This window comes from Prionailurus bengalensis, chromosome A1, assembly GCF_016509475.1.
Source record: "Prionailurus bengalensis isolate Pbe53 chromosome A1, Fcat_Pben_1.1_paternal_pri, whole genome shotgun sequence".
Lineage (NCBI taxonomy): Eukaryota > Metazoa > Chordata > Mammalia > Carnivora > Felidae > Prionailurus > Prionailurus bengalensis.
The window spans coordinates 85,507,430-85,534,552 of NC_057343.1; the positions used below are offsets into that span (position 1 = coordinate 85,507,430).

At 34.6% G+C, this 27,123-nt stretch overlaps 1 protein-coding gene and 1 pseudogene across 1 annotated transcript; both read left to right on the top strand.

Annotated features, from left to right (window-relative positions):
* Positions 1–5,517: 5,517 nt before the first annotated feature.
* On the top strand, positions 5,518–6,459 carry LOC122478988 (olfactory receptor 2A12-like). The gene has a single exon (XM_043572861.1). It carries the CDS (start codon positions 5,518–5,520, stop codon positions 6,457–6,459), a length of 942 nt encoding a protein of 313 aa, XP_043428796.1.
* A 14,208-nt stretch (positions 6,460–20,667) lies between these two features.
* LOC122478995 lies at positions 20,668–21,271 on the top strand (annotated as a pseudogene).
* Positions 21,272–27,123: the final 5,852 nt, after the last annotated feature.

Sequence of the window (27,123 nt, forward strand, 5' to 3'; positions counted from 1 at the left end):
TCAGTGTGAGTTTCTGGAGATGTATCTTATTCTTCTCTTAGGATTATATTTCTGTTTCTTCATTTTCATTGTCTTTGTACTGGCTTCTAAACATTAGATAAAGCAGCCACATTTTCTAAATTTGACATGCATAACTTGTATAGGAAATTAATCTCAACAAACACCCCAGTAAGAGATTATGCATGGCTTTGAAACCTATGTACTTGTCCTAAATGCTGTCTTTGTTCTTAGTGGTTCCCAGATGTTGGACTGCACCAAATCCCAGCAATGCCACAAAGGGAGAGAAATTATCTGCATGCCTAATCAGAATCCTGCAGGATTATAAATTGCCTGTCCCTTTAGCTCCCAGATTGAGATAATTGGAATATTGACCTTTGGGCAGCATCTGGGAAAATCTGAATATTAATATAAAGTCTATCCCCTTCCAAGGTGAAATTAAATGCTGTGTTTTTGCCTACTTGCTCTGTGCTGATTTAGGGGGAATATCCACTGGGCATTCTTGTGTACCCATTTGAAGTATAATCATCATTCTCTTTGATTCTGGATACTCATTAATTATGATTCCCATTAATGTCCAGAGATATATGATAAATAAGCCAGTCTCCTGGTTTTCAGCCATAAAAGTTGAGCTGCTAGACGTGTGAACAAACTTCACCTAAGGAGAAGCTGGAGACTTGTTTGTTTGTTCGTTTTTGTTTTTAATGTTTTTATTCTTTTTTGAGACAGAGGGACAGAACACTAGCAGGGTATGGGCAGAGAGAGAGGGAGACACAGAATCTGAAGCAGGCTCCAGGCTCTGAGCTGTCAGCACAGAGCCAGAAGCAGGGCTCAAACCCAGAAACCTCGAGATCATGACATGAGCTGAAGTCAGATGCTTAACTGACTGAGCCACCTAGGCACCCCAAGACTTGCTTTTATTACTGCAGTGAGCTGGGATAAGAAGTGGGTGCACACACACACACACACACACACACACAGGCTTCTGAAAGACTATTAGTTAATTTACCTGTCAGCTTCCAGATGAAAGCTAATTAGAAACCAGATCTTTATGTAGCAATGAGAACAAATTGTGGAATCCTACAATCTGTTCCCAATGTATTTGTGTATTAAATTATCACATTGCATACCTAAAAATTACACATCATGTTATACAACTTAAAACTTTATAATTTTTATTTGTTAATCATACCTCAATAAACCTGGAGATAAAATAAATTTTAAAGAACTTCAAATATAAAAAATGAATAAGAGACATTTCTCTTTAAGAGCTCTGAGATCTGATTCACTAAATTTGAGGGTTGGAATCATTTTACACTGTGGGAGCTAGTTTCCCAGATATCAACCAATACTTCTTGGTATTTAAAATCTGAATAGGGGTGCCTGGGTGGCTCAGGCAGTTAAGTGTCCACTCCTTGATTTAGACTCAGGTCATGAAATCACAGTTTGTGACTTTAAGCCCTGCATCAGACTCTGTGCTGACAGTGGAGAGCCTGCTTGAGATTCTCTCTCCTTCTTTTTCTTTTCTTACCCTACTCACACTTACTGTCTCTCAAAAATAAATAAACATAAAATAAAATAAAGTAAACTAATAAAATAAAATAATTAAGTTAAGTTAAACTAAATTAAATTAAATTAAATTAAATTAAATTAAATTAAATTAAATACAACAAAATAAATTCTGTACAGTCCCCTACCTCATTGTACCAGTTAGTGTATGTTATCAATATAATGAGATAGATATCATGGTATATATCTTTTAAAGTTATAAAAGACTGTACAATTCATTTTTTACTCTCTCTGTCTCCTTCTTATTTAGACCACTCACTTGAAAAGTCAGCTGCCATGTTGTGACCAGTCCTATTGACATACCCACATGCCTAGGAACTGAGACCAATAAGCAACACCAGCAAGGAACAAAGTACAGTAATCAATCATTCAGATTAATTTTGTAGTAGAGCCTCCACCACAAGTCAAGCCTTCAGATGAACACTGACCTGCCTAACCTGTTTATTGAAACCTCAGGACCTGTTGATTGGAACCTTGATCTAATAGCACTCAAGCAAACTGCTTCCAGCTTCCTAATCTGCAGAAATGTGTGCACTTGTATGTTTTGTGTTTTGTGCTAAGGTTTGGAATAATCTGTTATACAGTAATATATGCTGAATGCATAAAAATAAAATAGATCACCAAAAATAAGAGTACAAATAATGAGTGTAAGATGGCAAAACTAAGTAAATATTGAATTAGTTTCAAAATAAATTACATATAAAATGACTTAAACGACATTTATAAAGATGGATATGTTTAAATAAGCTTTAGATGCAGGGGAGAGAAGAAAACACATAAATGTAGAAAATAATTTGAGCAGTGTTACATCAGTAGGAATAAATTCTGTTGCATTTATTGTAATCATTCTAACTATAGAAATTTTAACTGGATTTTCAGTTTATTTCCAGTTTGTCTACAAAGACTATTTTTTGGATGGCTCTGGTGATTTTTAAAATATAGATTATATCCTACCATGTAAACTTACATAAGCAAGTTGAATTTGGAGCAGAAAGAATTAGCCCATTTAGTCAGTGTTCCAAGTTTCTAGACTTTCACAATATAGCCAATCTGCTAACAAAAGTAGAGTTTCGATCATCTATCTCATGTTTATCTCCCCGTATCAAATGATTTACAAGCTCTACTGATAAACTTGTGATAAACAGATGCTATGATTATGTATAAACAGATGGCATAATTCTCCATATGATAACCAAGGAGAGTTGCATTTTGTAAGTCCTCTATATGAATTTTTTTTTTCTTTGATGTAGTTTCTATTCACTCAGGTATTTCAAATATAGGAAGGTTGAGGTGCCTGGTAGTTCAGTCAGTTAAGCACCCAACTCTGGATTTCAAAGTCATGACTTCAAGGTCATGATCTCAAGGTTCCTCAGTTCAAGCCCTGCATTGGGCTGTCTGCTGTCAGCACAGAGTCTGCTTTGGATACTCTGTCCTCCTCTCTCTCTCTCTCTCTGCCCCTCCCCTGCTCATGCTCTCTGTCTCTCAAAAAAATAAACAAAAAAATGGGGAAGGTTTATGTAATTTTCAACCATGTATACTAGATACCAACAGCTTTTTTTTTTTTTTTTTTGCAGTTGAGTTTTCTAAAATTTGTCCAGGACTATGTCTATCACTTTTCTTGTAATCACCTATGAGACCCATTATTTAGTCAGGATGCAAAATGCAAAACTCAAATTTATAAAGTCATAGATGAATAGTTTCATGAACAAAGCCTGTAAAATATTTACCTTTCTTTTATGTGTTTGAGGTCAATACGCTAAAGACAAAAGAATGGAATTCAAAAGTCACATATACACTCTTATTGTGATTATAAAATTAGCTTTTACTCATTTTGGAAGCACCTAATTGTGTTTCATTTCCCTTTTCCTCTCCATCCCCTTTATTCAGCATGGCTGCATAAAAGCTAACAAGGACCCGAGGGATGGGGACCTGATTGTTTTTAACGTCTGAAATACAGAGATGTATTACCTGTCCTTAACTATGTATGAAACAGATACAAAATATGCATACTTATATACATATCATCTTATTTCAGTCCTCTATTCTGCGGACGTTGAGGAAACAGTCAACATGGGTAGTTCAAATATGAGTCAGGGAGATAGATCCCGGGTATCACCAACTCCAGTGAGACCGAGGGCAGACTCCTTTCATCAATGAAATTTCTGCAGAGACAGGAAAAATCAACACATCAAGACATTTATTAATAATAACTATGAGTGAATCTTAATAAGAAACAGATTTTCATTTGTTTCTTGTCCCTTCTCTCTGAAGACTCAAGTTGTCACCATCCCTGCCTTTTATCAACAGCCAAGAAAAACCACAATCTCCAAATGGCAACTAGACAAGTCATTTTAAATTTTCTATTTTTCATAAGGGTAAGATTTATTTAAGTTATAGTATTAGTATTATTTATAAGTTTTTCCTGAGAAGAGACTCTTGCACATGTTCCTGGATTAAAATTATATGATATTGCCATTTCTAGAAATGTTACTACCTGTATTTGTAACTGAATTATGGCACAAAGGAAAACAGTGATTACATAATTATTGTGCTGTGGTTTTCAATGTTAAATTGAATTTCTGATAATCAAGACAGCTCTAGATTAAAGAGTATAAGTCAGAGCCATCCTCTCTTGCTTTGAGCCCTAGTATCAACAATAACTAGTTGCAGATAATTTTCAAATACTACAATCTTTGTAGCACAGTTTTCCATTGCAGAATAGAAACAAAAATAAAAACCACATCATATTATTATTTGTGAAAATTAAATCAATCCAAATAAGGAATTTTATAAGTGTAAGAAAACAAATTTACAATAACTGTATATTTACTATTATATCATGAGTATGATTCTCATTTTATTGTGGATAAAATAGTTTCAAACTACTTCAGTTTTTCTATGGTTATTATTTATCATGTTATAACTTTTCCATAAATAACGTCGTGTCATTTGGAAGAGCCAAAGAGGTATACAGTGGATATAGAGTGTGTTTTGGAATTACAAAATGGTTTAAATTTATACATATTGAGAGGTGAATACAATGGGTATATTTAAAAAAATATTTTTATATATGATTTAAAAGAGACTGGGTAGTGCATTACTTCAAAGCAAAAGATTTTCTTTCTGCCAGAGATGGTTCTTTAACAGTGTAACTGGTGAAAATTAAAATAATTTGGATAATTCATTTATTTCTCATGCCAAAGGCATATAATTTTGTTTCATTGTGTTGAAGTTTGAATTACGAGTAAGTCTATACTAATATGTGCCTTTATTTTTATCTAAACCTTGAAGCCTACATAACATATTCTTGTAATGAAAAGTTGTGTAAAGCCAAGTGAGGCTCTCATCTCTGCATTGGAAACGTGAACAGTGACCAGCATGTGGGGATTACAATCAAGTTATCTAAATTCTATATTCATCTTTGCTACATTAATGAGTTTAACAAACTCACTAAAGTCCTCTGACTTCATCTAAGATATCTTAAAATGGTTGTTTCACATTTTGACAACCATCTCAGAAAATTATGAAAGGTCCTTTTATAAGCTTCCATATTCCAAATAGTCAATGTTAAGGTAAAAAGTCAGCACTTCTTAAAAACTTGGTCTGTACATGTAAGCCATGTCTGTACAGGAGCAACCAAAAATTTATCCATAATTTGTATGTGTGTGTTTGTATCTGTGTGCACATGTTTATGTTTTTGTGTTAATGATTTTTTTGGAGTTAGAATGGAAACATGTTTTATTATAACATATGAAATAATTTTTCAAACTTACTTTATCAATGCATGAATGTAAGGAAGTTTTCAAAACCAGGATAATTTAGTCCTTAAGTTATTAAATACACACCCTGCAATAGTATATTGATAATGTTAAAGTATTGGTGTGTCTTTGTTTTTTCACCATAATTGTTTATTCTCAAAGGATATTTCTTCTGCTCACATCATCACTCAACATGGCTCAGAAAAATTTCAGCACCATCACCGAGTTGGTTCTTGTTGGGTTTTCAAATCACCCTCAAGCTGAGATTCCCCTCTTCTTCCTCTTCTCTGTGGTCTACCTGGTCAATCTCTTTGGAAACATAGCTCTTATCATTTTAGTGGTAATTGATTCCTGTCTCCAGACACCCATGTATTTTTTCCTCTGCCACTTGGCCTTTGTGAACATATTTTACACCACAACTGTGGTCCCCAAGATGCTCTCCAACCTCCTTGCCTCTAAGAAAGTTATCTCTTATGAATTCTGTCTTGCCCAGACCTATATCTCCCTGTTGATGGGAGCAGCTGAATGCATTATTTTGGCAATCATGGCTCTGGACCGTTATGTGGCCATTTGTGACCCTCTGCGATACCTGCTTATTATGAACTGGTCTATGTGTGTGCAGCTCATTCTGGGAGCATGGACCATCAGTTTCTTTGCTTCAGTGGTGCCCCTCTACTTCACCATACTTCCCTTATGTGGCCCTTATATTGTTGACCATATTTTTTGTGAAGTACCTGTTCTTCTTCATATGTTCTGTGCTGATACATCTCTGCAGGAGACAATGATGGTTATAGGTGCATCTGGTACCCTCTTGCTCCCCTTCTTCCTAATTACTCTCTCTTACCTACGCATACTGGTTGCTGTGATGAGGATGCACTCAACAGAGGGAAGGAAAAAGGCTTTCTCTACCTGCAGCTCCCATCTCACTGTGGTTACCATTTATTATGGGACAGGTATATTCATGTACATGAGACCTAAGTCTCTATATTCAGCTGAGGGTGATAAATTGATTTCCCTTTTCTATGCTGTCATCAATCCTGCTTTGAACCCACTAATCTATAGTCTGAGGAACAAGGAAGTGAATGGGGCTTTGAACAGAGTCTTAGAAAGATGGCCAGAGTCTCAAGGCAAATGATGCTTTCTTGAGATTCCAGTAAACAGAATTTTTATATATTGATATACTTGTTAAAAACTGACATTAAAAACTTAATTACAATTTTGTGTGACTCTATGTTACAATTATTGAAAATATATCATTCATTTCTGACAGTCACAATTGTGACCCTCTTTTTCATGACTGTTAATGAATTTTACTTGTATTAAATATTGCTACATAATGATACATTATTTTACAACATGCAAGTCTAACTTGTGAGAAAAGTGAAATTAAAATTTCAAGGCAGCTTTTCAGATTCTACATTTTCACATAGCCTCTATATTTTAAAATTCAATAACTGTAAAATATAATTTTTTTCTTTATTAATCAAATGTCATAGCATTCTTTTTAAAAAAATTAATGTTTATTTAGTTTTGAGAGACAGAGAGACAGAGTGAGAGTGGGGGAGGGGCATAGAGAGAGGGAGACACAGAATCTTAAGCAGGCTCCAGGTTCTGGGCTGTCAGCACAGAGGCTGACATGGGGCTCAAACCCATGAACTGTGAGATCATGACCTGAGCCAAAGTTGGATGCCCAACCAACTGAGCCACCCAGGCACCCCCATAGCATCCTCTTTATTTACTTTATTCAATCTCTGTCTACTTAAAACACCATTTCACTAATGTTAGATAATATTTCTATGATTTAGTAAATATAAACAAATTAAACAAATAATGAAACTTCAGTGTAATTTTTTTTCTTTCCTTTCATTTCCTTTCCTTTTTTTTTTAATTCACAGTTTCTGGATGTTTCCCAGTTATTGCAACATATGATTCAGCTCTTTATCTGTAAATGATAATTCCTGATACTTCTATCAAATTCTAGTGTTTTGAATGTGTCATGACATTCCTTAAAACTTATGTAATTTCTTAAGTAATGCCTTTTCCAGACATGAATTTAAGATGAGTATAGCAGAATTTAAATCAATCGTCACTTTCTCCATCATTCTTTCTTTTTTTTAAATACAATTTATTGTCAAGTTGCCTAACATACAGTGTACACAGTGTGCTCTTGGTTTTGTGGGTAGTTTCCCATGATGTATCACTTATATGCAACACCCAATGCCCATCGCAAAAAGTGCCCTCCTCAATGCCCACCACCCATTTCTCCCTCTCCCCAACCCCCCTCATAAACCCTCAGCCTGTTCTCTGTATTTAGCAGTTTCTCATGGTTTGCCTTCTTCCCTCTCTGTAACTTTATTTCTCCCTACCCTCCCCCATAGTCTTCTGTTAAGTTTCTCAGGATCCACATGTAAGTGAAAACATATGGTATCTGCCTTTCTCTGCCTGACTTATTTCACTTAGCAAAATATGCTCCAGTTCCATCCACGTTGTTACAAGTGGCAAGATTCCATTCTTTCTCATTGCCAAGTAGTGTTCCATCGTATATATAAACCACATCTTCTTCATCCATTTGCCAGTTGATGGACATTTAGACTGTTTCCATAATTTGGCTATTGTTGAAAGTCCTGCTATAAACATTGGGGTACAAGTACCCCTATGCATCAGCACTCTTGTATCACTTGTGTAAATTCATAACACTGCTATTGCTGGGTCAGAGGGTAGATCTATTTTTTTAATTTTTTGAGGAACATACACACTGTTTTCCAGAGTGGCTGCACCAGTTTGCATTCTCACCAACAGTGAAAGAGGGTTCCCATTTCCCTACATCCTTCCCAACATCTGTTGTTTCTTGAGTGGTTAATTTTAGCCACTCTGACTGGTGTGAAGTAGTATCTCAGTGTGGCTTTGATTTGTATTTCCGTGATGATGAATGATGTTGAGCATCTTTTCATGTGTCTGTTGGCTATCTAGATGTCTTCTTTGGAAAAGTACTTTGCTGTAAATTCTACCTTCTTTGATCCAAAACATTAAACCTGAAATTTTATTGCAAGTTTTATTTTATTTCCTCATGTTTTTTTTGATGGCCATTAAGTAATTTATTTACACTATGCAAAGAATATTGAGTCTCCATAGAAACCTCATAATCTAACTCATCAGAAAGTACATGCTGATTTCTAACTGCAGCACAGGGAAAGAAAGTCCTAGTGAACTGAAAGACCAACAGAAAAACTTCTTTGTTAAAAGTCACTTATGTTGAGCCATGAAAAATGAGAATTTACCAAGTGTACATGTCAAAAAGAGAAAATTTAAATGGAATTGCAGAGTGAGCAACACACACACACACACACCAAAAACTCAGTGAAAATAGTCCGTGGTGTCTTGGTTGAACTCTACACTGTCCTCAAAGCATATATGCATTTTTAAAAAAAATTTTTAAATGTTTTTCTTCATTTAAATTCAAGTTAGTTAACATATAGCGTAGTATTGGTTTCAAGAGTAGAACTTAGTGTTTCATCATTTACATATAATATCCAGTGCTCATCCCAAGTGCCTTCCTTAATACTCATCACCCACTTAATCCATCCTCTCACGCACATGCCATCCTGCAACCCAGTTTGTTCTCTGCATTTGCATCTTATGGTTTGAATCCTCTTTGTTTTTCTTTTTCCCCCTTCCATTACCCTATTTTATTTGTTTGTTTTACCTGTTCATCTGTATTTTTTTTAATGTTTATTTATTTTTGAGAGAGACAGAGACAGAATGCGAGCGGATTAGGGGCAGAGAGGAAGACACAAAATCCAAAGCAGGCTCCAGGCTCTGACCTGTCAGCACAGAGCCTGATGTGGGTCTCGAACCCATGAGCTGTGAGATCATGACCTGAGCCGAAGTCAGACACTCAACCGACTGAGTCACCCAAGCATCCCCATCTGTGTTTATTTATTTTTTAAATTTATAATGTTTATTTTTGAGAGAGAGACAGAGTACTAGTGGAAGTGGGGCAGAGAGAGAGGGAGACACAGAAACCGAATCAGGCTACAGGCTCTGAGCTGTCAACAAATAGCATGACATGGGTGGGGCTCAAATTCATGAACCACGAGATCCTGACCTGAGCTGAAGTTGGATGCTTAACTGACTGAGCCACCCAAGTTTCCTTGTTTTGTTTCTTAAATTCCACATATGAATAAAATCATATGATATTTGTCTTTCTCTGGCTATTTCACTTAGCATGATACACTGTAGTTCCAACCACGATGTTGCAAATGGCAAAATTTCATGGTTTTTGAATTTGAATATTTCTTTGTATAAATACAGGAAGTGTTAGCATTTTTCATTTTCTTCCCTTAATGCCAAGTTCCTGTGTAGTCTCTATTTGTTGAATGAAATGTCATTTTTTTAAAATCTAATTGTACATTATAATATGATTTTATATGTAAGATTCCCTACATAAATTTATGGACAATGCTATTTTTATTTCCCATGTGTTATATTTTATAACTGTATTTGACCAATTGAAATTAAACTGTAAAATGATTATGTATATTCATAGTAAAAAAATTGAAAAAATAAAATTATATTCAACTGATGGATATTCTTATCCTACTATTTCTTAATGGATAATTCCTCATTTCATATAATGTCTACCTTATTTACCCCAAATATCATGTCTTTCATTTTCTATTTACATGGAGAGTGTGATCATTAAAAAAAAAATAGCACATGGGCACATCTGGGCAGCTCATTCGGATAAGCATGCAACTTTGGCTCAGGTCATGATCTCATGGCTCATGAATTTGAGCCTTGAGTTTGTCTCTATGCTGATAGCTCAGAGCTTGGAGTCTGCTTCAGATTCTGCCTCCCTCTCTCTTCCCCTTCCCGGCTTGTATTCTTTCTCTCTCTCTCTCTCTCTCTCTCTCTCCTTAAATATAAATAAACATTATTTTTTTAAATACAAAATAAATTTAAAAGATTAAAACAAATAGCACAGTCTAGGATTAGAGCACATAATACCACAATTTAAAGTCACTTAAACATTATTTTCTGCACACATAATTAAAAAAAAGAAAAATAGAAGGCCAGCATGGTGGAGAAGTAGGGTGATCCAAGCATGGTGGAGAAGTAGGGTGATCCATACTTTCCACATTTCTCAAAGAAGGGCTTAAGCCAAAGGACTTTGAGCCCTGAGGGTCTGGGAGGAAAAGAGGCTGAGTCTAACAGGAAGACACTGAGACAAACTGATGGGTTACAGGTGGGTGATTGCGAACTGGGGGAAATAAAATGGGGTGCATAGGAATGGAAGAGAAGGGATACCTTCTGCAGAGAGACAAAGGGAAGAGAAAGAACAGCTGTGGAAGCAAAAGACTGTATCTAGACATGAGGAAAGCCTCTGACTGGGACAGAGAGAGATCTCATCTCTAACTGTGGGAATTTCTTTGGACTAGGGCCGGCTGCCCTGTTCCCACACCTGGGGATGAGGGGAGCACCCCTGGGTTCAGTGGTAAGTCAGAGCACAGTCCACAGTGAGAGAAAGCAGTCACCTCCCTGAAGTGCTGCGGCACAGGACAAAACCAGCCAGGGCCACATATTGGGCAGCATAAAGAAGAGCTTCCACAGTGCAGGGGTGCACGGAGTGGGAGTTTGAATCCCAGCCAAGTGCCAGGGCAAGGGTGGAGCGAGACAGTCTGCAACATCTGCACCCAAGGTACAGCGAGGACAACTTGAATGGAGTCCATCGGGTCCATGGATAAGAGACTAGTCCATCACCATTTTTATCCCCACCACCACCAATGTGGGGCCTCAGGGATCAGTACGCAGGGCTCACAGTGGAGACAGCACCAGCCTACACCAAACCACACCCCTCTTTGCCAGGTAACTGCCTGTCTACTAGAGCAGGATAGATGCTGAGGCACCAGACAGCCCCCTTCTCCAGTGCTGCTGCATTTCCTGGATTAATTCTAGGATAGTTCTTATTATTTAGGTATATTATTCATCTTCTCCTTATCTCTTCCATCCTCTAGGCTGCTTACTTTGGTTGTTGATTTGTTAAAGCAGACATATTTAATCCATTCTCTTCATATATGTTCTACACCTCCTTCTTTCCTTCCTCTCAATTTTGAGCAATCAAGTCCTATATTTCTCAGTCTGGGTAACTTTATCTTTGTTTGTTTTCCCAAAATCCTTCTTTATTTTCCTTTCTCTCTCTCTCTGGATTAAGCCATTTAGTCTCTCTGCCCCAGTCATTGGTGTTTTTGTTTTTGTTGTTGTTGTTGTTGTTGTTGTTTTGTTTTCTTATTCCCTGCCCTGCCATTTCTCTTTTTATATGTGTTCTTCCATCAGCACCACCTCCACCTGTTCTTTACAGGTAGCTGGTGTTCCTAGTTTTTTGATTTTGGATTTTTGCTTGTTTGTTTGCTTGTTTTATTTGTCTGTGTATTTGCATGTTTTTGTTTCCTGTTTGTTTGTCTGTTGATTTTCATTTTCAGGGATACTTCAAGGAACAAATCAAAGCACAACTGGTGGAGGGGTCAAAACATCATTACGAGTAGGGAAATAAAATAACTAAAGTCACAACAACAGAGAGCAATACTCTCAAAAAAAAAAAAAACTCCTGAAGGGCCAGGCCCTGGACAGTGTATGACCCCGTGCCCATTTAATATAGCAATTTTCATAGTTGCAAAGAACATAATAAGATTTAAATAACTTATTAGGGACATAAAACTAGCTCAAAGGATAAAACATAAGAATTCTCCTCAAGAAAGAAATTCCAGGAAGAAGTGAAACCTAAAGAATTGATAAAAACAGATATGAGCATTAAGCTGAGCAAGAATTTAGAATAATAGTCATAAGATTAATTGCTAGCAATTAAAAAGCCATAGAAGACAGCAGAGAATCTATATCTGTAGAAATAAAGGAACTGAAAAAATAGTCATGATGAAATAAAAAAATGCAAAACAAATGAGATGCAAAATAAAATGGAGGTGGACACAACATGGATTGGAAAGGCAGAGGAGAGAATAGGTGAATTAGACGATAAAATGATGGGAACAAAAGGATGCTGAGGAAAAGAAAGATAAAAACAACCCAGGATCATGAGGGGAGAATAAGAGAACTAAGTGACTCTATCAAACAGAACAATATCCGTATCATAGGAATTCCAGAAGAAGAAAAGAGAGAGAAAGGGGCTGAAGGTATACTTGAACAAATCATAGCTGAGAACTTCCCCCATCTGGGGAAGAAAACAGACAATGAAATCCAAGAGGCACAGGGAAATACCTTCAGATGTAACTTGAATCAATCTTCTACATGACACATCATAATGAAACTGGCAAAATACAAGGATAAACAAAGAATTCTGAAAGCAGCTAGAGACAAATGTGCCTTAACATACAAAGGTAGACACATAAGGGCAGTAGCAGACCTATCTACTAAACTAGTCAGGCCAGAAATGAATTATAGAAAATCTTCAATGTGATATACAGGAAAAATATGCAGCCAAGAATCCTTTATACAGCAAACCTGTCATTCAGAATAGAAGGAGAGATAAAGGTTTTCCCAAACAAAAACTGAAGGAGTTCATCACCACTAAACCAGCCCTACAAGAGATTCTAAGGGGAACACTGCAAGTGAAATGCTGCAAAGACCACAAAGTATCAGAGACATCACTACAAGCATGAAACCTACAGATAACACAATGACTCTAAATCAATATCTCTCAGTAATAACACTGAATGTAAATGGACTAAATACTCCAATAAAAAGACACAGGGTATAAGAATGGTAAAAAGCAAGATATATCTATTTTCTGTCTACAAGAGACCCATTTTAGACCTGAAGACACCTTCAGATTGAAAGTGAGGGGATGGAGAACTATCTAACATGTTACTGGAAGTCAAAAGAAAGCTGTAGTAACCATAGTTATTTTGGACAAACTAGACTTTAAATGAAAGGCTGTAACAAGAGGTGAAGAAGGGCATTGTATCATAATTACAGGATATATCCATCAGGAGAAGCTAACAATTATAAATGTCTATGCACTGATTTCAGAAGCACAAAAATATATAAAACAATGAATCACAAACATAAGCAATCTTATTGGTAAGAATGTGATAATTGCAGGGGACTTCAATATTCCACTTACAACAATGGACAGATAATCTAGACAGAAAATAAGTAAAGAAACAATGGCTCTGAATGATACATTGGACCAGACGGACTTGATAGATATATTTAGAACTCTACATCCTGAAGCAGAAGAATTTACTTTCTTCCCGAGTGCACATGCAACATTCTCCAAGATAGATCACATAGTGGGTCACAAAAAGGGCTCAATAAATATAAAAGAATTAAGATCATACTATGCATACTTTCAGATCAAAATGCTATGAAACTTGAAATCAACCACAGGAAAAAGTATGGAAAACTTCAAAAGCATGGAGGTTAAAGAACATCCTACTAAAGAACTGATGGGACAACCAGGAAATTAGAGAAGAAATTAAAACATATATTGAAACAAATAAAACTGAAAATACAACTATCCAAACCCTTTGGGATGCAGCAAAGACAATCCCAATAGGAAAATACATTGCAATCCAGGCCTATCTCAAGAAACAAGAAAAATAGCAAATACAAAATCCAACAGCATTCCTAAAGGAATTAAGAACAGCGAAGACACCCCAAATCCAGCAGAAGAAGAGAAATAATAAAGATCAGAACAGAAATAAACAATATGGAATAAAAAAAAACACAGTAGAACAGATGAATGAAACTAAGAGTTGTGTTTTTCTTTGGAAAATAAACAAAATTGGTAAACTTCTAGGCAGGCTTCTCAGAAATAAAAGAGAGAGGACCTAACTAGATAAAATCATGAATGAAAATGGAATTATTAAAACCAATCTCTCAGAAATACAAGCAATTACCAGGGAATAAAATGATAAAGTATATGCCAACAAACTGGACAACATGGAATAAATGGACAAATTCCTAAGCACCCACGCACTTTAAAACTCAAACAGGAAGAAATAGAAAACTTGAATAGACCAGTAACCAGCGAAGAAATTGAATCAGTTATCAAAAATCTCCCAACAAATAAGAGTCCTGGACCAGATGGATTGCCTGGGGAATTCTACCAGACATTTAAAGCAGAGATAATACCTATCCTTCTCAAGCTGTTCCAAAAAATAGAAAGGGAAGGAAAACTTCCATACTCATTCTGTGAAGCCAGTATTACATTTATTCCCAAACCACACAGAGACTCAGCAAAAATAATTAATAATAATAATAATAATAATAATAATAAAATTTAAAAATAAAATTAAAATTAAATTAAATTAAATTAAATTAAAAAGAGGGAGAACTACAGACTAATATCCCTGATGAATATGGATGCAAAAATTCTCAACAAGATACTAGCAAATCTAATTCAACAGCATATGAAAAGAAGTATTCACAATGATGAAGTGTGATTCATTCCTGGGATGCAGGGCTGGTTCAACATTCACAAATCAATCAATGTAATACATCACATTAATAAAAGAAATGATAAGAACCATATCAGCCTGTCAATAGATGCAGGAAAAGCATTTGGCAAAATACAGCATCCTTTCTTAATAAAAGCCATCAAGAAAGTTGGTATAGAATTAACATACTTTACCATCATAAAAGTCATTTATGAAAATCCCACAACTGATATCATCTTCAATGGGGAAAAATTAGAGCTTTCCCCCTGAGATCAGGAACATGACAGGGATGTTCACTGTCACCACTGTTGTTCAACATAATGTTGGAGTCTTAGCATCAGCAATCAGACAAATAAAATCAAAATAAAGCATGAAAATTGGCAAAGAAGAAGACAAACTTTCACTTTTCACAGACGACATGATACTCTACATAGAAAACCCAACAGAGTCCACCAAAAGACTGCTATAACTGATACATCAATTCAACAGTGTCTCAGGATACAAAATCAATGTACAGAAATCAGTTGCATTTTTATACACCAATAATGAAGCAACAGAGAGAGAACTAAAGAAACTGATCACATTTACAATTGCACCAAGAACCATAAAATACCTAGGAATAAACCTAAGCAAAGATATAAAAGGTCTGTATGCTGAAAACTTATGAAATGAATTGAAGAAGACACAAAGAAATAGAAAATATTACATGCTTATGGATTGGAAAAATAAGCATTGTTAAAATGTCAATATGACCCAAGATAGTCTACACATTCAAAGCAATCTCAATCAAAATTGCACCAGCATTCTTCTCAAAGCTAGAACAAACAATCCTAAAATTTGTATGGAACTAAAAAAGACCTTGAATGGCCAAAGTATATTGAAGAAGAAAACCAATTTGGGAGGCATCACAATCCCACACTTTAGCCTCTCCTACAAAGCTGTAATTATCAAGACAGTATGGTATTGGCACAAAAACAGACACAGACCAATGGAATAGAATACAGACCCCAGAATTGGACCCACAAATGCATAGCCAACTAATCTTTGACAAAGAAGGAAAGAGTATCCAATGGAAAAAAGACAGTTTCTTTAGCAAATGGTGCTGGGATAACTGGACAGCAACATGCAGAAGAATGAAACTAGACTACTTTCTTACACCATTCACAAAAACAAACTTAAAATTGATAAAGGACCTGAATGTGAGACAGGAAACCATCAAAACCCTAAAGGAGAAAGCAGGAAAAAAAACCCAAAAAAACAAAAAAAACTCTGACCTCCACCCCAGCAATTTCTTACTTGACTTATCTCCAAAGGCAAGGCAATTAAAAGCAAAAATGAACTATTGGGACCTCATGAAGATAAAAAGCATCTGCACTGCAAAGGAAACAATCAACAAAACTAAAAGGCAACAAACAGAATGGGAAAATATATTTGCAAATGACATATCAGACAAAGGGCTAGTATCCAAAATCTATAAAGAACTCACCAACTCCACACCCAAACAACAAATAATCCAGTGAAGAATTGGGCAGAAGACATGAATAGAAACATTTGCAAAGAAGACATCCAGATGGCCAACAGACACATGAATTGATCTTCAAAGTCACTCTTAATCAGGGAAGTACAAATCAAAGCTACACTGATGTACCACCTCACACCAGTTAGAGAGGATAAAATGAACAACTCAGGAAACAACAGATGCTGGCGAGGATGTGGAGAAACAGAAACCCTCTTGCACTGTTGGTGGGAATGCGAACTGGTGCAGCCACTCTGGAAAACATTGTGGAGGTTCTCAAAAAATTAAAATAGGACTACCTTATGAACCAACACTTGTACTGCTAGGAATTTACCCAAGGGATATAGGAATGCTGATGCACAGGGGCACATGTACCCCAATGTTTATAGCAGCACATTCAACAATAACCAAATTACGGAAAGAGCCTAAATGTCCATCAACTGATGAATGGATAAAGAAGATGTGGTTTATATATACAATGTGATACTACTTGGCAATGAGAAAGAATGAAATCTGGCCATTTGTAGCAATATGGATGGAACTGGAGCGTATTAGCTAAGTGAAATAAACCAGGCAGAGAAAGACAGATTACATATGTTTTCACTCATATGTGGATCCTGAGAAACTTAACAGAAGACCATGGGGGAGGGGAAGGGGAAAAAGTTACAGAGATGGAGGGAGGCAAACCATAAGAGATTCTTCAATATAGAGAACAAACTGAGGGTTGATGGGGGGTGGGGAGAAAAGGGGAAATTTGGTGATGGGTATTGAGGAGGGCACTTGTTGGGATGAGCACTGGGTATTGTCTGGAAACCAGTTTGAGAATAAATTATATTACAATAACAAAAAACAACAACAACAAAATAAAAACAGAAAAATAAAAATATTTATTATGCAGCTATGAATAGGTTACAAGGAAAGGTTTCCCTGCAAAAAAATGTAGTAAGTTCTTAGAAAATCAAGTATAGTTCTAGCATTCAAGACAGTGAGTTTACAAAGTGTTTTGTTCTGTTTCTTTACATACATGTGCCACAAATATATTTTGGAACGACCTGTAGCATCTCTGTCAATATTTCTTACAAAAAGACTGCTAAAATCTCTATCTTTACGCGTTTGGGGTGAGTTTCTTTTGTGTTGCCATGTACTGCTTGTAGGGTAGTTTCTGGCTATTAATATCATCTTTTATTAATATAGAATATAACTTAATGGAGTATATGAAAATAGCTTAGAACTCAAGACTCTGTAATAAGGTAGATTGTTGTATTTTCCATGCCTTTCAGTTCTAGTAAAGCTTCTGGGGATTTATTAATGGGGCTTCAACTTTTAATCAGTAACTTTTCCTTGGAGAGCAAACACTGATAATGGGGTGAAGTTTAAGAAGGATAACAAAAGTTGGTCCTCCTGAGGTTCAATATGTGTACTAATTAAAAACTATGTCTAAGGAATTAGAAAGATAGAGTCAATTTTTGTAAGATTAATCCTGATATCTTTTAACAGTACCCCAAACAACACACACTCACACATGCACATACATATGTATATTCATAAGTAAATGCATGTAGTAGCCCACATGCAACCTTGTCTGAACATGACTCATATCTCAGTAAAACAATAATTTCATACGGCTTGTGGATAACAATGATGAAAGGCAATAAAAAAGTTAAAAAATAATTACCAAAAGGAAATCTTATCAGCTTTTATGTAAGGTAACCATATAATGTACTTTCCAAACAAGGAAATGACTAATGATTAAAGGTGGTAACAATAATTTACAGGGATAGAGAGCACAATCAAAGACTCTCTGAGTTTGACAAAATGAGATTGTGATATCTTACTTATATTGTAATTTACTTTACAAGAAGATAATTGTATGAAAATATATTTTTATGATTGTTAGTGATACAAAGTAACCACAAAATTCACTAAGTTTGTGGTTGTTTTCCAATTATGTTAGTATCATGGCATCATAATGTGTCTCTTTTTTAACAATTAAAATTCAGCATCCATTTAGGAACAAAAGTGCCTCTATGCAAGGAGTGGAATCTACCACCACATTCCAAGGGACCCAGAAAGATTCTTGCCCCCTCTACACTGGGTAATAGGAAGACAAATCATGGTACATGGTGTCCTTTATTAGACATGTCTTTGCAAGTATATTCTTTCAATCTGTGGTCTGTATTCTAATTCTTTTGATACTATCTTTTGTACAGAAGTTTTAATTTTAATGAAGTCCAGATTATCAATTATTACTTATGTCTCTATAATGGATTGTGCCTTTGGTGTTGTATCTAAAAGATCATTGCTATACCCAAGACCATAAAGTTTTTTCCTATGTTATCTTCCAGAAGTTTTTACAATTTTATATTTTAGATTTACTGCTATGATCCATTTGGGGTTAATTTTTGTGAAGGGCAAAGAATCTTCACAGGATTATTATTATTATTATTGTCATTATTACTTTGCATGTGGATGTCAACTGGAGGTCTTATTGTTTTACCCATATTTGTTTATAGGAGATTATGTTCATTTCATTGAATTGTCTTTGCTCCTCTGTCAAAGATCAGGTGATAATACATATAATGGTCTCTTTCCGGGTTCTCTATTCTATTCCATTGATCTATTTGTCTACTCTTTTGCTAATACCACACTGTCTTTATTACTGCAGCTTTATAGTAAGTCTAGAAAGCAAGTAAGTTTGTTCTTTTTCTTTCAATATTGTGTTGGCTACACTGGATATTTTACCTGTGCAAAATCTTTTGAATGAGCCTCTCTCTCTCTATAATATATATATTAAGTGGGAAGAACTGAATTCTTGGTAGTCTTTAGTCTTTCTATCCATAAGCATGAAATATTTTTCCATTTATTTAATTATTTTTGATTTTTATTATCATTATGACTTTGTAGCATACTTTGAAATCAGGAAATATGACGTCTCTGATTTTGTTCTGTTTTTTCTCAAGGTTGCCTTGATTATTTATGGTCTTTTGTGGTTCAACATACATATTAGAATTGTTTCTTCTACTTCTGTGAAGAAAATCTTTGGTTATTTTGATGGAAATTTTCTTGAGTCTGTAGGTGGCTTTGTGTAGTATGGTAATTTTAACAATATTTACTCTAGTGTGTGAATATGAGATGTCTTTCCATTTGCTTGTGTCTTCTTCAATTTCTTTAAGCAAAACACTGTAGTTTTGTTTTGTTTTGTTTTGATTTTTTGAGAGCCAGAGAGTGAAAGTAAGGGAGGGGCAGAGAAAGAGGAAGACAGAGAATCCCAAGAGACCTAAGCACAGAGCCCAATACAGAGCTTGATCATGGTCTAAACTGAAATAAAGAGTCAGACACTTAACCAACTCAGCCACTCAGGAGCCCCACAAAATATTGTAGTTTTCATTGTACATCTCTCATTCCACTAGTTAAATTTATTCTTAAACATTTTATTGTTTTCGAGAATATTGTGATTGGGATACTTTTATTTTATTTTTTTGAGATGCTTCATCATTAGTGAAAATAATTGCCATGAATTTTTTATGTTAATATTGTATTTTATCACTTTATTGAAGTCATTAATTCCATTTTTTGGTTAATCCTTCAGGTTTTATCTATACTAGATCATGTCATCAGAAACTAGAAACAGTTTTACTTTTTCCTTTCTGATTTGGATAATTTTATTTCTTTTTCATGCCATATTGCTCTAGTTAGTCTCCCAATGCTACATTGAATAAGAGCAGTAAAAGTGGGAACCCTTATCTTTTTCCTGGTCTTACAAGAAATGCTTTCAATTTTTATCAATTGAGTATAATGTAGCTGTAGGTTTGGTGTATATGGTCTTTTTTGTGTTATGTTCCTTCCATACCTGATCTGCTAAGGATTTCTACACAAAATGTTATGTATTTTTTCAAATGTTTTTTTCTGGATCTATTGAGATGTGCAGGTGACTTTTATCTTTCATTATATTGATGTGGTGTATTACATTTATTGAATTTTATATATTGCATCATCCTTATATCCTAGGGATAAATACTACTTGGTCGTGGATTACAATACTTTTAATGTGTTCTTGAATTTGGTTTGCTAATATTGTGCTTATAACTTTTGCACTATATTCATCAGATGCATATGTTTGCTAGTTTTCTTTTTCTTGTTATATCATTATCTGGGTTTGGTTTCAAAGTAATGTTGTCTTCTTACAATGTATTTGGAAGTATTCCCTCCTTCTTTGTATTTTGGAAGATTTGGGGGAGGAATGGTACAAATTGTACTTTAAATGTTTGATAGAAGTCTCTAATAAAGCCATCTGTCCATGGAGTTTTGTGAATTGATTACTGATTAAATCTCTTGCTCTTTTCCTTGGTGCACCACTGAAGATCCTGGTGTTGCCATGTGTTTCTGCCCTACCTGGTATTATCAATATTATAAGAACAAGCCATATCCAAAGTCTCACTTCTGTAGAGGTGTCCCTTATACTAATTTCTGCATTTTTGACCTGGGGCAGAAGAAGGCAAAAGTTCCCAATGAGTTCCCACTATGTGACCACAGGGTGTTAGATGAATATGTGCAACTGTCCTATGAAGCCCTGGAGGCTGCCTGCATTTGTTTACAGCAAGTACATTGTGAAAAGTTGTGGGAAAGATGTTTTTCATATCCCAGTGTAGCTCTCTACCCCTTCCACATCATCTGTATCAACAAAATGTCCTGTGCTGGGGCTGACTGGCTATAGACAGATATGCCGGGTACTGTTGGAAATCCCTAGGGCACAGTGGTGAAGGTGTGTCCATTAACATTAACCATGTCACCGTGTCCATCTACAGGAAGATGTAGAACAAGGAGCATGAGACTGAGGTCCTATACAGGTCAAGTTCAAGCTCCCTGGCTTCCAGGAGATCCACATTTTCAAGAAGTGAGGTTTACTACGTTTATTATGGATGAATCTGAAGACATAGTGGCTAGAGCAGCTCATTTCAGAGAGCTGTGGAATCAAATAAAACTCTAATCATGGTCCTTGGACAAATTGTGGACTCTGTACTCATAAGAATCTTGACACTGCCCCTCCTTATTCATGGCCACCAGCAACTCCTACTTCTTGTAAAAAAATTACTTATTAGTCTGTTCAGATTTTTTATTTCTTTCTGATTCAGTTTTGGTAGGTTGTGTATTTCTAGAAGTGGATTTATGTCTTCTATGTTATGTACTTTGCTGGCATACAATTGTTCGTGGTATCTCTTATGATTATATATATTTCTATAAAGTCAGTTATAATGTGTCCTCTTTCATTTCCCATATTTTAAGGTTTTCTCTTTTTTTCTTAGTCTAGCTTATATTTTTGGAAGAATCAGCTCTTACTCTCACTGATTATTTCCATTGTTTCTGTGATCTTTCAGGACTAAACCACAGCAAGAGACATGGGTGAAATAGACAAAGAATTTAAAGTAATGATAATGAAGATACTCAGTGGACTTGGAGAAAAAAGTGGAGGACATTAGTGAGACTCTTAATGAAGAGATAAAAACAAACCAATCAGAGCAATAAATAAAATTTAAAAAAAATCACTTGATGTAATAAACAGGAGTCTAGATGAAACATAAAAAAAATAGTGATCTGGAAAACAAGAGTAATGGAAAATTACCAAGCTTAACAAATGAGAGGAAAAAATATGAAAATTGAGAATGGTCTTAAGCAACTCAGTGAATCTATCAAGCATAATAGCATTTATATTATAAGGATCTCAGCAAAAGAAGAGAGGGAAAAGGGAGCTCAAAATTAAATTGAAGAAATATTAGCCAAAAACTTCCCTAACCAGGGTAAAGGAACAGATATTCAGATGAAGGAGACACAGAGATCCCCCAACAAAATCAGCCAAAAAGGGACCATACCAAGACATATAATATTCAAAATGGAAAAACAGTGAAAAGGAAAAAAAAATTAAAAGCAGCAAGAAAACACAAGACAATTGTATCCAAGGGAAACCCCATAAGGCTATCAGCAGATTTTTCAGCAGAAACTTTTCAGGCCAGAAAGGAGGGGTATAATATATTCAAAGTGCTGCAAGGAGAAAATTTGCAGCTAAGAATATTCTATTAAGCAAGACTATCATCCAGAATAGAAGAAGATATAAATACTTTATCATACAAACAAAATCCAAATGAGTTTATGACCATTAAGCCACCCCTATCAGAAATATTAAAGGAGACACTTTGAGTGGAAAGGAAAGGTCATAAATGAGATATGAAAAGTAAAAAACACAGGAACGTTAAAAATAAGGTTTTGTTTTTTTTTTTTTTAAATCAGTCAAAAGATGGAATGCCTGGGTGGCTTAGTTGGTTGAGTGTCCAACTTTTGGTTAGGTCATAATCTCACAATTTGTGAGTTCAAGCCCCACATTGGGCTCACTGCTATCAGTGCAGTCTGATTTGGATCTTCTGTCGCCCTTCTCTCTGCCTCTCCCCTGCTCATGTTCTCTCTCTCAAAAGTGAATAAACATTTATTAAAATAAAATCAGTCAAGGGACTAATTATTCATAAAACAAAAAATATACAAAATATGACACCATATACCTTCAACTTGGGAGGGAGGGAGAGGAGTAAAGAATGGGTTCAAACTTAAGTAATCATCAACTTAATATAGACTGCCATATGCAGAAGATAGTATATACAAAGCTAATGTTATCCACAAATGAAAAACCAGTAATATGCAAACATAAAGAGAAAAGAATGCAAGTATATTACTAAAGAAAGTCAACAAACCTTGAAAAGAACAAGGGTAGAATGGATCAGGAAAAAACTACAAAAACAAATAAAACAAGTAACAAATTAGTAATAATGCATATCTATCAATAATTTCTGTGAATGTAAATAAAGTAAATGGTCCAACCAGAAGACATAATGTGACACAGTGGATAATTAAATAAGGACAATCTATAAGCTGCCTACAAAAAGTCATTTCAAACCTAAAGAAACATGCTGACTGAAATTGAGGGGAAGGGGAAACATTTTGTCATGCAAACAGATATCAAAGAAAGCCAAGGTAACAATATTTGCATCATGCAAAATATAGTTTAAAATAAAGACTGTAACAAGAGACACAGAAAGGCATTTTATAATAATAAAGGGGACAATCTGACAAGAAGATATAACAATTGTAAATATTGATGAACTCAATATGATAACACGGAAATATATAAAAGATTAACAAACAAAGGAAATAATCAATAGCAATACAACACTAGTAGAGTACTTTAACACTTTACATACATCAATGGACAGATTATCCAAACAGAAAATCAACAGTAGCTTAACAAAGACACATTAGACAAAATGAATTTAGCAGACATATTCAGAAATTCCACCCTAACACAATAAAATACACATTCTTTCCAACTTCACATGAAACATTCTCCAGAATAGATCATATATTAGGCCATGCAAAACTGCCAGTGAGCACAAAACTATTGAAATAATACCATACATTTTTTCTGAACATAACACTAAAAATCTAGAAAAAAACAATAAAAAAAATTGGAAAGACCACAAATACAAGAAGATTGAATAACATTGTAGTAAACAATGAACGAGTCAACCAAAAAATTAAAGAATAAATAAAAAAAATACATGAAAACAAATGAAAATGTAAAGAAAATGGTCCGAAATATTTGGGAAGTAGCAAAAGTATTTATCAGAGGGAAATTAATAGCAATAAGGACCTACCTCAAAAAGTAACAAGAGTCGTAAGTAAGCAACATACCTTGCACTTACTTGACCTACAAAAGGAAGAACAAATCAAACCCAAATCCAGTAGAAGGAACAAAATAATCAAAAATAGAAAAAAATAAATGATATAGAAATTTAAAACAATAGAAATGAAAACAAAACAAAACAAAACAAAAAACAAGAAACATTAGAACAGATCAAAGAAACCAGCAACTGGTTCTTTGAAAAGATCAATAAAATTGATACACCTCTGGCCAGACTCATAAAACAAAATAAAGAGAGACAGAGAGAGAGACAGAGAGAGAGAGATAAAGAGAGAGAGAGAGACAGAGAGAGACAGAGAGAGGATTCAAATAATTCAAATGAATGAGGAGAAATATCAACCAACACCACAAAAATGCAAAATATTACCAGGGAATATTGTGACAAATTAAATGCCAATAAATTGGAAAATATGGAGGAAGAAATGGACAAATTCCTAAAAACATAAGCTACAAAAAGAAGCAGAAAGAAATAGAAAATTTGAACAAATTACTCACAATTAAATTGACTCAGAAACAAGCAAACAAACAAAAAACCTCCCAACAACAAATATTCAGGATCAGACAGAATCACAGGTTAATTGTATCAAACATTTAAAGAAGAGTTAGTATCTATCCTTCTCAAACTATTCCAAAAATACGAGAAAGGAAAGCTATCAAATGCATTCAATGAGTTCAGTTTTACCTGATATTACAATGAGATAAATATAGCACCACAAAACAAAACAAAACAAAACAAACAAACAAACAAACAAAAAATTTTAGGCTGATATCTATGATGAGCATAGACACAAAATCCTCACAAAACTAGCAAACCAAATCCAACAATACATTAATGAGTACTCACCATGATCAAGTGGGATTTACTACAGGGTTGCAAGTATGGTTCAATATTTGGAAATCAATCAATGTGATACATCACAATGATAAAAGAAAATGTAAGAACCATATAATTATTTCAATAGATCCAGAGAAAGCATTTGACAAAGTACAATACCCATAAATGTTTAAAACTTTCAACCACATATTGTAGAGGGAAAATTCTTCAATGTAATAAAGGCCTTATATGATGAACCAACAGATAATATCATACTCAATGGTGAAAAACCCAGAACTTTCCCCCTACAATCAAGAACAAGACAAGGATGTACACTTTTACCCCTTTTATTCAACAAAGTACTTGAAATCCTAGTCATAAGAATCTGAAAAATAAAATAAAATAAAAATATAAAATTGGTAAAGAAGAAGTAAAACCTTCACTATTTGCAGATGCTGTGATGCTATATAGAGAAACCCTGAAAGACTCCATGAAAAAACTACTCAAATTGATAAATGAATTCAGACAAATCACACTATACAAAATCAATGAACGGAAATCAGCTGCATTCTTATACTTAAATAATGAGGCAGCAGAAAATGAAATTAAGAAAACAATCCAATTTATAATCGCACCAAAAAAAAAAAGAAAACATCTAAGAATAAACTTGACCAAATAAGTAAAATATTTGGAATCTGGAAAAGTATAAAATTGGTGAAAGAAATTCAAGATGATAAAAGAAAAAAAAAAGGCATGCCATGCTCATGGATTGGAAGAACTAAAATTGTTACAATATCTATACAACCTAAAGCAAGCTACAGATTTAATAATGTCCCTTTCAAAATTCCAACAACATTTTTTCACAGAACTAAAATAATTATAAAACTTGTATATAACCAGAAAAGACTTCAAATAACAAAAGAAATCATGAAAAAGAAAAACAGTACTGTAGGTATCACAATTCCAGCTTTTCAGTTATACTATTAAGCTGTAGCAATCCAAACAGTATTGTATTGGCATAAAAATAGACACTTAGATCAATGGAATAGAATTGAAAATGAAGATATAAACCCACAATTACATGGGAAAATAATCTTTGAGAAAGGAGAAATAAATATACAATGGGAAAATGATGGTCTCTTTCACAAATGGTATTGGCAAAATTGGACAGGTGCATGCAAAAGAATGAAACTACACCACTTCCTTTCACTACACACAAAAATAAGCTCAAAATAGATTAAAAACCTCTATGTGAGACCTGAAAGTATAAATATCTTACAAGAGAACACAGGCTGTAATTTCTCTGACATTTGCCACAGGAATATTTTTCTAGATATGTCTCCTGAAGCAATGGAAACAAAGCAAAAAAAAAAAAAACATTGAAACTATATCAAAATAAAAAGCTTTTGAACAGTGAAAGAAACAATCAGCAAAACTGAAAGGTAACCTACTGAATAAGAGGATATATTTGCAAATGGCATATCCAATAAAGGATGAATATCCAAAATATATAAAGAACTGATACAACTCAACACCAAACAAGAAATAATTCAATTAAAATGGGCAGAAGACATGGACAGGCATTTCTGCAAATTGTAAATATTTGTGCAAATATTTGTGCAAAAAAATTTCTGCAAATTGTAAATACAGATGACCAACAGACAGATGAAAATATGCTCAACATCACTGATCATCAGGGAAATGCAAATTAAAACTACAATAGTATATCACCTTACACCTGTCAGAATGGGGAAAATCAGCAAGACGAAAAAATAAGTATTGGTGATGATGTGCATAAAAAGGAACCCTCATGCACTGTTGGTAGCAATGGAAAGTAATGCAGCCACTATAGAAAACAGTATGGAGTTTCCTCAAAATGTAAAAAAAAAAAAAAAAAAAAAAAAAAAAAATAGAACTACCCTATTATCTAATAATTGCACCACTGGATATTTACCCAAAAAACAAAAGCACTCGTTCAAAGAGATATATACACCACTGTGTTTATTGCACCATTATTTACAATAGCCAGATTATGGAAGTAGCAAAGTGTCCATCAATAGATGAATGGATAAAGAACTTGTGGTGTATATACACAATTAAATATTATTATGTCATAAAAAAAGAATGAAACTTTCCATTTGCAACAACATGGATGGAGCTTGAGACTATAGTGTTAAATGAAATAAATAAGTTGGAGAAAGACAAATAATATATTATACCACTCATATGGAAAGAGCCCAAATGTCCATTGACCGATGAATGGATAAATAGAG

Excerpts from the sequence above, each read along its gene's own strand:
- LOC122478988 (XM_043572861.1), top strand. The coding sequence starts at position 5,518 with ATGGCTCAGAAAAATTTCAGCACCATCACCGAGTTGGTTCTTGTTGGG.